Source organism: Phragmites australis, chromosome 4, assembly GCF_958298935.1.
Source record: "Phragmites australis chromosome 4, lpPhrAust1.1, whole genome shotgun sequence".
Taxonomy (NCBI): domain Eukaryota; kingdom Viridiplantae; phylum Streptophyta; class Magnoliopsida; order Poales; family Poaceae; genus Phragmites; species Phragmites australis.
The window spans coordinates 42157501-42171810 of NC_084924.1; the positions used below are offsets into that span (position 1 = coordinate 42157501).

The window sequence follows — 14310 nt, forward strand, 5'->3', positions numbered from 1 at the left end:
TGCTTAACTCCTGTATCTTCCAAACCAATAAAGTTAGGTGTTCCCCTGACCCAGCGCCTGAATTTGTGAATTTGTGTACACACATGTGCTAAGCATTTGGATGTTGAACATCTATAGCGTTTGGATAGTGAATATATATATAAGGTGTTTATTAATTTGATGTTGATTTGTATTTACTATCTTGGATGATACATATTTACCGATGGAAGCCGGTCTTGTCTGCTGTCGGCGCTGCATTACTTGTCTGCATCGTCATCCTCTCTTCTGCACCACCATAGAGTGGATTCTCGTTGTGTTCTGGGCGCCGCCTTCGTGCGGTTTGCCGATCTACCGCCGTGCTCAGATTCGTCGTGTTGTCTTCTGTTCTTCACGAATGGCTTGTTCAAATTTGTCGTGTTGTAATCCTTCTCCTGTTGTATTCGCCGGTGAAGCAGGAATCACCCTGCGAGATCGAGGCCTTCGTGCCTCTATTATTGCCAATCAGTGGTGGAGGCTATGTGCTGATAACGTATCGCGGTGTATATTATAATAAACAGTAGATAATAGAGATAGAGAGTGAAAATCTTGTATTCATAGATGTCATGAAGTATACAATATATAGAATCCAAAGGGACGGGTTTGTAACCATTGGAGTATCAACGGTGCCTCTTCAGGATGCAACTGCCTAGTGCAGTTATTGTTAATTATAGACAGTTACATGATAATTGAGCACATGCTATTATTTACAACAAACACAACTCTCCAGAGGTCGTGTAGGATTCGATTTAGGAGGTTGGTGCTTGATTTTTCTAGCCAAGCGATTTGCTTGATTCGATTGAGGGGTAACCATAATTTGCTAACTCGTACAGATACTTATGGCATGTATGGGACACAAGAATTTCTGACGGAAAGCAATCCAATTTCCCGAGGTTTTGCACGTTCCAGTCTACTCATGCGCGCAGGTGACACGCGACAGGGCACGCAGGCTCAGCGCTTGCCGATGCCTGCGTAGGCAACAACGCATGCTACCACCACTGCTCACGGCATCAGGTCGGCACTCAGCCATCCACGTGCCCCGCGCCTCGCTGGCTTGACAATCTGCCGCTGGCATCCTCGCAAGCGAGAGACGATCGCTTGCAGGCCAAAAAGAGCCAACCGGCCTTGTAGTTCGACGATCACACACGAAAACTGGATCACGCCATACACGAGTCACAGGCTTAGAATTCAGTAGACAAGGGAAACCGCAGTTCGATCAGCGTGTGAGAAGAAATCCGCTAGTTCAAGAAGCATATACAACTTAGGACGAATCGACATACGCACCGGAACAAACTTGCACATTTTTAACTCGAATCAGCACCCACGGGAGATCACACTACACAGGTTCCTCTCATTCCATTGAGAGCACAAACGACCGGCTAGGACAGACTCGACACGGGAAAAAGGCCATCCGTGAAAGATCAGTTTGCAGTTTTATCTCTTGTTACTCCGCTGAACGAGGAGACCGGTAGTATGCAGGGACGGTAGCAGGGAAGAACATTTGCCTCACACCTTCAGCTTTGATGATAGGGAGGATGATGCCACATGCGCCCTGCAGTGCAAAACTTTCAATTAGAAAGGGTTTCAGGAATTATGCTAACAGTTAAAGTGTTCTGACCAAATGCAAAAGTGGAGAAGGATAGAATGATAATAAAACATGTAGTTTTTATTTCTATTAATTGTCTGAAGGCCAATATTAAAGCATTCATGCAACTGTGAAAACTGTGACTGCCACAAAGTTGTGTCACTGTCATAAATTCATTTAAACAGAGTGTGGGGATATTGAAGAAACAGAAGACCGAGGGACTTACAGAAATCAGTCTAGCTCCAATCCACATTCTTTTAGGTGAAGGAATAGGGAGCATCAGGCGACCAACACCGTAGATAGCAACAGCAAAGAAGTGCACAACTAAACTTAATGGACGAGGATTGAGACCAGAGAGTAGAGCAATAGGCCCATTTGAGAAGACGCCTCCAAGGCTCAAGTAGTCAAAGCAAGCTTGGCGCATCTCATTCCTAGCTTGATCAGGCGAGGCACTAAAGACCTTGTACAGAGCACCGGCCAATGTGTTTATTGTAGAAGCAACCGGCTGAAAAATACAACATTGTGTTAAAAGAAACAAAATCACACTAAGAAAGCTAGGCAATTTACGATTATATGAAGACTGACCTTCCGCAATGTATAGAACGATTCAAGGTAGTTGCACAAGGAAGAGGCATCATGAAGATTGCCAAGAGGCTTGAGAAGGTTACATAGGACAACAATGTCAGATAATGCAACAGTCATTCCTCCGCCAGTTAAAGGATGTCTCATATTGAACGCATCCCCCATCAAAAGCGCACCAGGGGTTGGATGTGGAGCAGCTGGCATGCTCCTATTTGGCATCGTTCTTATGCTTCCCTTATCAATGGCCGCTACAAAAGAATCATAGATTTCCGGAGGAATCTGACAAAAATAAAATTATCCATTACAACTATTAGCAATGAGTAGGCAGCAAAAATTAGAACGAGAACAAGATCAAAGAAGTACCTGGGGTGCAACAACAGTTTTGAGATAATTTGCCATTTCACCGCTTGCTATGGAAGGCACTTTTTGACCAGGGACATCAACCAAACAACGCACCTCAGTGCTGCTTATTGGGTAAAACAGGATGGGTGAAGGATTGGCCAAAATAACATGGCCATGGTTCGGGTGAGGAAGTTGGCAATTCTCCAAGACCAGCCCAACAAAACAAGACGGAACATCAACCTATGCACACAACTCCATTAATACCATCGAGCTGCTAAATTCAACAAGTATAATGTCGAGATTTATACCTTAGGAGAGCAAAGAGCGCGTCGTAAATTTGAAAAGCAACCATCACAGACAATGGTCAAGGGTGCATAAGCTTTTAGTTCTTCACCTGACTTGGTCTTGTATTGAACACCCTTGACTGTGCCATTTTCTTCAAGCAGTGATGTAACAGTTCCCTGCTCCAGTTGGACACTGAAATGACCAAGAGTATGTTAAACATTAATGCATGTCACACGCAGTTGCACAAATGCATAAATAATTAGATAGATCCAAAGAACAGATGAGAACTGGAACAGACGGAACAAAGAACTCCCAAAACAAGAGGTTTCACAAATTAAAGATGTCAATCTAGCGAGGACATATACAATAGTACCATTCTAGAGGTCAACTTTAAAACAAAATGGAACATAATCATGCAGAAGAATAAAAGAAAATGACTGGTGAATATACAACTCGTAGTAAATATCACATAGGGATGATCGCTATTACTTGGGTAAAGATGCAGCTTTCTGGCGCATCCTCTGTATAAACCGCCCATTGTGAAAGCTCCTACCAGCAACATCAGAATGGAACTTTTCCAAGGGATAAGAAAGCTTTGTGTTCTTCCCATCTTTGAATAATGCGTAACCAAGGACACGCTGAGCATCAATTTCTTGAACACAATCTGAACATAATACCAATAATGCTATTAGAAAAGAACTAACACATAATTAAGATATACAGCACAGACTTTACCCTCAAGACCCAACTCAATCAATTTCAAGTAGCCCCCAGGTTGCAGCAGTTCACCCACAATTCTGTCAGGCTCTGTCAGGTCTCTCTCAATAACATGGACCTGGCGACCATCCTACATCACCAACAAATAACGCTAATTAAGTAGAGAAAAGTAGTTGATACTAGAAACGCATTGCCTGATCATGAAACTCAAATATTGCATCTTACTATTCACATTATGTGAAAAGAAATAGTGAGGGAAGACGAATAATGCAATAAAAGGACTTCTATCCAGATCCAGATGAGAGTAGGTTATCAATAATGAGATTAAAAATAATCATTTTGGCACAGCTTCAAGCCAAATAGACTTGAGCTGCTTAAGTTTGAACAGTAGCAGTGTATTGCCCTACGGGCTCAGCTAGATACAAGAAAAAAGGTGAAGGTCTAACTCTAACTCTACCAGTCTTAGGCAGCTGTAACCAGTAGTTTCTTTCCTGCATTTTCTTGGAGATTATATACTACCATAGGCTGATTGCCTGAAAGATTTCAATAAAATGGAGAGAAGGAACATAATTCAATTAACTTAGTGCTGGCTACCTCTTTGCAGAAGTTGGATCTTTTTTAGGCACCAATGGTATGATTATCATAGAGGTGGGCTCTATTACTGCCATATACAGTTTGTGAGGGTATGATATCTGACAATTCAAAAAGGAGCATTATTGCTTGCTAGATAGATCCACTCTCCGAAAGTAAGGATTATAATTTTTTTTGAATTAATGATACATCATTCTCAGAGTAGGTAGAGGTTACGGTGAAGCAGCAGCAGCTTTGCTCTCTATATTTGAAAAGTTTTGATACAAAATACTCCCTCTGGTTGCAAATATAGGTCGTTTTAGCCTCCTCAACTATTCTCTAAATATAAGTCATTCTCGAACTTCTATGCAATTTTTTTCTTTTATTTCCATCTTGCCCTTATTTAATAAATGCTACCACTCTCACAAATAAATGAGTTATCTTTTCCAATACAGAATAAATAAAAAGAAACAAGGTCATTTGATCTACTTTCTTAATCATTATGCACAAGTCTAAAACGACCTACATTTGCAATCGGAGAGAGTAGATTATACGCTTAATCTCCTCTCAGCTCTCTCTCTTACTTTCTCCATACAAAAAAGCTGTGACCAGCAAAGTCCAAAAATTGAGTAATATACTGTAACAAGGTGACAAGTATTGCAACTCGCAAGAGTGGTTTAATTGGAGGAAAGATTTCCGTTCATAGTTGCAGGACAAGGAAACGAGGCAACACCAAACAGCTCATAGGCCACACAAATTCCAGGTCCATAAGAAAGAGTGACGCCGACAGAAACTTGCGCTTTCCATAAACACGGTAAATATGCAAAAAAAATCAGGAACGTTTCCTGTTTGAATCTATCTCTGATCAACAAACGTTAACGGATTTTTTGAACGGAAAGGTAAACAACATCTAATCCCGTCAGAACAAAAAAAGCGGCTGACTTTGTAGAACTAAATCGAAGCATGCAAAAGCAGGATGGAAGGTTCTTAGGTTCTCTACTCCATGCTAGAAAATTTTGATCCTTGCACCTAAGTCGTCGAACAAAAATTCAACATCGTATTCTCCTTCCAGTAAAATACCAGTCTTTGTTCTTCACGCCAAGCAACAAGTACGTAAATTACAAGGAAGAAAGCTACCGATTTTAATCTAAAATATTCCGGCTATTCACCGAACCAGTGGAAGTATGCCAACGAACGAATGGGAAGGAACAAAAGGAGCCACCTTTCCGAGTGTGTATGCCAGCGCAGATCCAGCTACCCCGGCGCCCACGATGATGACGTCCGTTCCGCCGTCGCCGGCGCTACCTTCGCCGTCAGCAACCGCGCAGCCAGCATCCGGCGCGGGCTTCCCTTCCACCACCGGTGCCCGGGGCCGGCGGCGCCGCCCCAACACGGCGGCTGCAAAGACCGCCGCGAGGAGCGTGGCCGCGGCGACGCCAATGAGCTGAAGCCCGACGGCGGCGGACAAAGCCATGCCGCAATGATGTTTCCTTCGCGTCGCTCTTCCTCTTTGGGATCTCCGGATGCGCGGCGCGTTTGCTGTGCTGCGTTTGCGCTTCTTTGTGGTTGCGGGGAGAGAGGAGAGCGGTTTGATGCGGCTGGGCCTCTGGGGCCGTGGGGCGGCGTGCGAAACACGGACAGGGAGCGGGGGAAGAACGAGAAACAGGAGAGGCAAGTCATGACGCTTCGAGATTCTTTTGCCTTTTATGGAAGAGCCGTGCCTGCGTAGCTGGCCGGCTTGGCTGTATTTATTTGAACTTTTATGCAACTTTGGTTTATTTTCTGCTATTTTTGTCGTGGTTGCTGTTGTAATGTTGTTATAGATTTGCAGTGGTGATGTGCCATAAGTCAGAAAAGATTTGTTCGAGCCCTGTCCAGCCTCGCCAGGCTAAGCCTGAGAAAACCTCGAGAGTGTTAATATTTTTATTATTCTTTACAAAATAACACAATAAAAATATAAGTTTCCAAATTAAATAATATATATCACAAGCTGGATGTGCAGATAGATATACTCAATTTATTTATCTATGACTTTTGGTGTCAAGCCCGAATATCCGAACCTAAGCATAGAAGAGTCAAACTAAGGTCGTCCATAAACAAGCCTAAGTGATTGATCAAAAGGTTCTGTGACGGACCCGGCTATTTTAATTAGGTTGAACTCTAGCAACAAACTAAACTAAAAATATAAGTATATTGTAAATGCATCATGCTCCACAACGACTGCAGCTGCAATGAGCGGAGCGTCTGCCGCGCAGTCAGTGCCCATAGCTCCTCTTTCTTTCCCTTTATCAGGCTCCTTACTTACGGGATTAGGACTTACCACCGCTGTGAGAAACGGTAACATCATAAGAAATGGTGAATTAGAATATTTAGAAACTAATAGTTTAAAATTTTCACAAGATAAAATTATCTTAATTTCTATCTAAATGTGCTCTAAATTTATCTAGTGTGTCTACTATACCGTTCAAGAGAATTACAACCTACTCTAGCAATATCAATTAAAAATAAATAAATACGTAAACGTAAATAAGGTAGAGAAACAAACTCGACACAATAAATTTTTATTTCGTGGTATCGATGACATGAATGTCATCTCTAATCCACATTGAAGCTCTACTAAGTATATGATTCCGATCGACACCTAGTCATATCTCTTGAGCCACCAAGCCATCAAGACAAAGCCTCAAACTAGATAAGTCACCAAGCCACCAAGACAAGGTCTTATCATTAGCCTCTCTACCGGTCACTTACAGCCGTGATCACTTCGGATCTTGAGCAACCAAGGAAAGGGTTTTCGCATCTCTGTACACATATCTTACCGTCGCTCCATACCAAGTCAGAGAGTCAACAAGTTTGAACAACTACAGCTCAAGTTACCGACGAGTCACCAAGACTCTAAAACACCAGCTTACCACTTGGTACAAACTAGGATCACTCCTTAATCCACTCTTTAGGCAACAATCACCTAGTAACAGTCTCTCTATGCCTATAAGTACTAATCACTCACTAATCTTGTGTTTAATTATCTTAGATGATCACTTTAAATATTTTGATGGCTTGAATGTCTTCTAAAGTGTATATAGGTTTCTCTGTACTCCAGCAGCATGCCACACCTTCAAATGACTGAGTGGAGAGGTATTTATAGCATCAAACCCGTCAACTAGTTATTTTCCTAATGGCTCAGAAAAACTGTTAACACCAGATAATCTGGTGAGAATAGTGGTACTAACACCGGATCATCCGGTGAGTACAACATCGGAAACTAGCCGTTGAAACTCCACTCAATACCTCTGTGAATACCGGACACTTCGGTGTACCTTCAAATCTATCACCGGACCTTTCGATGAGTCATCTAGAGTCATCCGAGCATTTTCAGCCTCTCTGTGTAAAATACTCTGGTGCATTCATCCTCAGAGCACCGAACCTTCCGGTGGGTTATTCTTCATTCTTCAACACCTGCAGTCGCCTCTGCAAGAAATGCTCCGGTGTTACAATCCGATGTGCACAAATCAAGCACTAGACCATCTGGTGGATTGATCTTCAATCTTCTGCACTTATATTCTTCTCTGCAAGAAATACTCCGGTGTTACCCAGTGCAGATCACCGGACTATCCGGTGAGGTCCTCAGTCTTCTCTCCCTTTGTCAGAAATACTCCGGTGAGTTCAACACACAGAGCACTGGACCATCCGGTGGATTGATCTTCAGTCTTCTACACGTGTATTCTTCTCTATAGTAAATACTCCGGTGTTACCCAGTACAGATCACCGGACTATCCGGTAAAGTCCTCAGCCTTTTCCCTTTTTGTCAGAAACACTCTGGTGGTCTTATGTTCTATTCACCAGACTATTCGGTGAGGCTATCAGCCTCTGGACACAATGCTTCGGTGAGTGCAAACTTCTCTGTACCGGACCATCCGATAGGGCAAATATTCCTGGAATTTTTCCAATTCAATCAGACTTTATCCCAGCTATGATAGCTTCTTGATGTATTGTATCTATGAGACCTACTGATATATATTTTTGACAAATATGTTAGTTTCAATGACTATATTATCATTAATAATCAAAATCACAATCATGACCTAATATGATCATTTTCGCTACAGCCGCAACAATTTGAGGCTTGCTGCGCGCCTCCAGCCGCTCGTCGTTTGGCAGTTGCCGCTACTTGCTAGCATTAGGTTTTGCTTTTCCCGCACCACACAATGTTCAGAGATAGGGAGGTCAGAGGGGATCAACGATTCGGTTGTTGATTGGGCTGTTTCCAAGCTGGCAAGCCCAATTGTCTAAGACTTTGGCCTAATTGTCCAAGACTCCAAGCTAAAGCTGGCAAGCCCACAATGAATTGGTATCCTCCTGTGACATATCTTCTTTGTTGTTCTCACTTTCGTCATTGCACTGCTTCCGATGGCAGGATTCAGAGAAGCTCTCACGATCTCACCGAAGGAGGGGGGTGCTGGTGGCCACCAATAGCTGGGGCGGCCGCCCCACCATGCCTATAGGGTGGGTCCACCCCTGAAAGGGTTAAAGGTCACTTCAAATACCCTAAACTAATGGATTATTTAGCGGAGCTCCAATTCTTAAATTCAAGCATGATCTAGAGTTAATAAGTTAAAATAAAGTGGTTTGAGATTTATTTTTAGGCCAAAAAATAAATAAAATGACTCACTAAAATATTCTTAGTTTACCCAAAGCTCTAATCCTAAGAATTCTTAGAGCTAGAGCTATGTCAATCAAAAATTTAAAAATAATATTTTATTGAAAAATTATAAAAATAATAGCTAAAATCCAATATTTGCACAAACAAGTATATGTCAGTACGCGGAGTGCCGACTAGAGACCTGTCGGCACTCCACATGCTGATATATAATGTGGCAGTAGGTCTAGGAACCTGCCGATACTCCGCATGTCAACAGGTCTTATGTCCCGCAGATGATATTTAAAGAAAAATTCATAATTTTTTTCATATGATCTCGGATGGAGATGATATTTATATAAAAATTATGTCTCTAGAACATATCTACAACTTTATAGTTTACCACTTTTCCATTTGAATCCGTTTAAATTGCCAGAAAGTGGTTATAAAATTCAGATTAAAAAACTAGATCTAGAACTTCTAGTCACTTTTTGATCATCTAAACGGATTTAAATAGAAAAATGTTAAACTCCAAACTTGTAGATATCGTCGATAGATATATTTTTCATATAAAGATCATCTTCATAAAAAATCATATAAAAAAGTAATAGATTTTTCTTTGAATATCGTCTGTGGGACACCTGACCTGTCGCACGCGGAGTGCCAACAGATTCATGGGTCCACTGTCACGTAGAATGTTAGCATGTGGAGTCCCGATGGGTCACCAGTCGGTACTCCGCGTTGCAATAGGTACATATTTTTGCAAATATCGAATTTTGTCTATTATTTTTGCAAGTTTACAATAAAAATAATATTATTTCAAAAAATCTGTCAATCAACTAAAGTTTGGATTGTATCCATCTACTGCATACTTCATCAAAAGTTTGTGCCCACTCTTTTCCTATTAATGTTAGATTTTCATGTAAGTATGTTAATTGAATAATCATCCGGCTCATTTGGAACAAATGGTTCCAAGTAAATTTAATAAAATTACAGTTTCTTGTAAAATTCCCATATGTTTTGTGTACCAAACAGACAACCCTAACTCGAAATAGTATAAATGAGTAGATTATCTGTCACCCATGCTCATCTTTTCGTGCAATCCCATTCCAGTTGTTTATGCTGACCAGTGTAAGAAATTGAAAGGGGTTATATGCATATAAAAAACCATCGCTTAACTCTCTACTGTATAAAACATAAGTCGATTCTCATATCATATTTTCTCATACTCTCCTCTTATCTAATAAAAATCTCTAAACTTAAATAATTTACTCACATCCTCCGGCCTCCCTACATCGTTACTGGCTACGGATACATGATTTATTTTACTAACAAAATAAATTAAAATTTTAGAAAAAAAATTAGCGGAGAATCTCCTTATTCTTTTTTCAGATCTCATATGAAATCAAACAACGGTATCGCTCCCAACGTATTCGTTTAATAACGCTCCTATGACATATCCATATTTCATAACTTGAGTTTATAATTGATGTTCATACATCTAATATTTATATTTTTATTATAACACACGGACACTTAGCTAGTTAGAATTAGTGCTACGAGTACATTCTTTTATGACCCTTACTCAATAATATGAAATAGTGTTATATTACTAGGGACTTTTTCGACGAAGGATTGGATCTAAAGCCCTAAGCGGTTTAGGACAAATTTAAAATAAATTTTGGTAATTCTTATATTAATCTTTTTTCTTCCTGAACCATCTTGGAAACAGGTCGTAAGAAACACTCATGATATCCACGTAATACCGCTCGCAAAATAATACTCCATCTTTGACACCTCTGGGTCCATTGGCGCTGATCAGAGGAGACCAAAATCATGGGTGGATCGAAACTAGAAAAATAGACACAAGAATAAGAAACTTCGCATAAATAATACTCCATCTTTAACACCGCTGGGTCCATTGGCGCTGATCATGATGGAGGATATCAAAACCATGGGTGAACTGAAACCGGAAAAACAGACACAAGGATAAGAAATTTCGCATGAAAGGGAACAAAATTACACGCTGTCACGCAGCTGGTGACTGGTCCAGGCGTCACGACAGCTCGGGCGTGCGCCCGTGCCAACTCACGTGTGCCAGTAGAGAGTGATCGAGCCAGTGGCCCATCCTATGATTCCCGAGCACGCGCGCGGGGCCGTCCATCTCGCCGAGCACGGATCTGATCGCTGGGTGTCACGGGCGCGCACGAGAAAACCATGTCCGGCTCCTTGGTTCAGATCGCACCACCACCTGCAGCCGAGTTCTTTTGTTAACCGGTGTAGGCATTTTATGGTGGATTTGGTGAGACTACGGGTTTATTAGTTTTAGTTTTAAATTACGAGAATTCAGTTTAAGTTATCAAATCTGTTGAAGTTTTTCTCATTAAATTGTAGATTATAGAGTTTTATAAGTACAACTTGACTCATATATTGTAAGAATAGGTTTTTATATTACAATCGTCTAATCTATTCTGGTTTTTAAGCTAGAATCCGTAATAATAAAAAAGCAAATAGGCCTAAGTAGGCTAGCGCACGGTGGCAGAGATGTCGTGTCACGGCTACTTGCAGTCAATCAGATTGTCACAATTTTTTTCTAATATGGAGCATGTGACCAACATAAGGACAGATCTTTAATTTAGAAATCGAAAAATGGATGGTATGGCAACAGCGATTGATTATATTCATATAGGACTTGACGAGTAGTAATTAAGATACACGATTAAAAATATACTTGTACTCTGGTATATATCAAAAAAAAAATTCATTTACGTGGCAAAGGAGAAACCCTTTAGCTTATCAGCTGTTTATATTTACATTACATAGGTATGCTGTTTAGTAAATATTCATGCTCTTAAGTTGTACTCTTGCATATAAAAGTAAAAAAGTTATGACATTTTCTTATGTCTTACGTGGTTTACATGCGCTTTTTCGATCGACCTTTTTGTTTGTCCTGCAAGTGGAAAGAAAGGAGAGAGGTGGCAATGCAAAATAGGAGAGAAGAAATAGATGAGAGGAGAGTTGGTGTATGATCAACCATCCACGCGATCAGATTTAGACAGATGAACTATATAATCTTTTCAGCAAAACAATAGATACAATGCGATCCAAGCCATGCATGCATGGCCACTTTTCATAATTAAGGACGGCAATCCTGCCTGCAATCGTACATGGCCATAACGAACGGTAGGGCCGATCATGTGCTCTTCATTTACAGGTTCAAGCCCAGTTTATCTTTATTAGCTACAGGTGCACGATGCAAAAAGAATGCTTCAGAATAAGAGGGGGGGGGGGGGCAAAACAGTTGTGAGTTCTATGAATTCGTTCAAACTTTTGCATCAAACATCTGCATGTCTAGCTAGAAATACTCCGGTGTATGCTAGAAATACTCCGGTGTATCTGAGTGTTAACCATTACTCAAATTTATAAATAGATCAGCAGCACGTACAGTGAATGTTAATTGAAAGAGAGAGATTGAAATTTTAATGCATGGGATTGTGACCTGTCGGTTGGGTAGACGATAGGTGGTACTCAATGTTAACCAGTCACCATGGATATCTTGTGCCCAATCAAACGAGGGGAGAAGTACGGATCTCAATTCGATCGGTTCGTACGTGTATTCACGATAGTTTATCTGAGTGTTAACAAGTACTCAAATTTATAAACAGATCAGTAGCACGTACAGTAAATGTTAATTGAAGGGGAGAGATTGAAATTTGAATGCATGAGGACGGTTGGGTAGACGACATGTGGTATTTAATGTTGAACAGTACAGCATGTATGTCTTGTGCCCAATCAAACGAGGGGAGAAGTATGGGTCTAAATCCGATCGATTCGTACGTGTATTCACGGTGGTTTATCCGAGTGTTAACCAGTACTAAATTTACAAACAGATCAGCAGCGTGTACAGTGAATGTTAATTGAAGGGGGGAGATTAAAATTTGAATGCGTGGGATTGTGACCTGTTAGTTAGGTAAATGACAGGTGGTATTCAATGTTGATCAGTACAGCATGTATGTCTTGTGCCCAATCAAACGAGGGGAGAAACATGGGTCTCAATCCGACAGGTTCGTACGTGCATTCACGGCGAAGTTGACGATGAAAGAAAGCCACCGCACCGGCCCGGTGGCGCACGCGTCGCCGACCATCCAAATCGGCCACAGGGCACAAGTGAGCGACGCCTTTACGTGTCAAGCTGCGGGTGGTTGTGGCCTATCTATCCGTGCCACTGCTGCTGTAGTGCTGTGCTGCACGCGCCAAACCCAACCAAGATGCTGCAAGTTAACGCAGGTCAAGGTGCAGCATGGGCGGCTGCATTTTAGTTCCTGAGGCTGTAGCTTCGCAAGGTTCACGTGGAGCACGAGCATCCTAGCGGTCGTGGCTCACGAATTCATGAGACGCAGCTCGTGCCACGTCGAGGCACTACGTTGCCTTTCTGGAGCGGACACCTCGCTCTCCTGTCCAGTTGCCCTGCCTATTGAGATTGACTTCATTATATTTTTATTTTATTGAATTATGTATTTATATAAGACAAACAGATATGTTTATATCCGTTCGAAAGATATCTATTTCAAACAGACAGATATCCCTTCTAAATGGATATCACCTCCGAAGAGACGTGAGCAACAAAAGACCTTGTGTGGGCGCGTGGATCGTGAGGCCACCAGGCCGGCGATATCCGAGAGGATCGACATCCAACGGATGGCACACGTAACTTAGCCGGAGATCCCAGATCTGAGATTTAACCGGCATAATTTGGTATGCGAAGAACGGCGGTTTGCTTGCGGCCGCTTTGCAAGTGGATGTGGCACCAAATAAAAGGCGGCAAATGGTATTTCACTGCGGTCTCCAAGACTTTAGTTTCTTTGTTTGTCCATGGCCTGAAACAGACCAGTGGAGAGTGGACTAGCTCAGCTCGTTATACAACTTTTGGCACTAATAAACTAAACAAGACGAAAAAACATAGAGGTGACCAATCAGTCCGACCAACCATACAAGCGACAACTTGTTGCAGATCAGAAGACAACTGTCCTACACGCACCTCCCAGGCACGATTCCGAAGAGTCCAGAAGTGGGATTTCCTCTGTCGAGTTCATGCCATGGTTCAGCTTACCCACCGGCGAGCTTCGACGGTAACCGAAAATTCGTAGTTACCGTAGTAACCGATCGAAATTTCAAAAAAATTGGACAAAATTTATTTAGAAGAATTTAAAATTTAGGGAAAAAATTACTATTTTAGCCCACCGGTTACCGAGCAGTTTTTGCAATTTATCGAGGGGTTTTTGCGATTTATCGAGCGGTTTTCTCGAATTTTTCACATTGTCGGTAACCGCTCGGTTTTCTCGATTTATCGAGCGGTTTTCTCGATTTTCAGTGTAGTTAAAAAAAACCCAAAATTATTTTAATCTTGTAAAATTAATAACTAATTCATCTGAGCTTCAAATAAAGTGAAACAAATTTTGTTGGTTTCCTTGTAATATGATCTACATGATAAACATATTTATACTCATAAAAAAGTTCAAACTTTTCTGTGAGAAAATGTATTTGTTAAACCAAGTTAAATGCATAGTTTACTCTTTGC

The 14310-nt window shown here is 41.4% G+C and overlaps 1 protein-coding gene across 1 annotated transcript; it reads right to left on the minus strand.

The window, feature by feature from the left end:
- Positions 1 to 1193: 1193 nt before the first annotated feature.
- Positions 1194 to 5809, minus strand: LOC133916594 (squalene monooxygenase SE1-like). Its single transcript, XM_062360331.1, has 8 exons — positions 5319 to 5809; positions 3545 to 3656; positions 3299 to 3473; positions 2833 to 3001; positions 2546 to 2764; positions 2186 to 2461; positions 1827 to 2105; positions 1194 to 1567 (listed from the first exon to the last, which is right to left on the minus strand). The coding sequence occupies exons 1-8, from the start codon at positions 5568 to 5570 to the stop codon at positions 1460 to 1462; spliced, it is 1590 nt and encodes a 529-aa protein (XP_062216315.1). The 5' UTR covers positions 5571 to 5809; the 3' UTR covers positions 1194 to 1459.
- Between the last annotated feature and the right edge of the window lie 8501 nt (positions 5810 to 14310).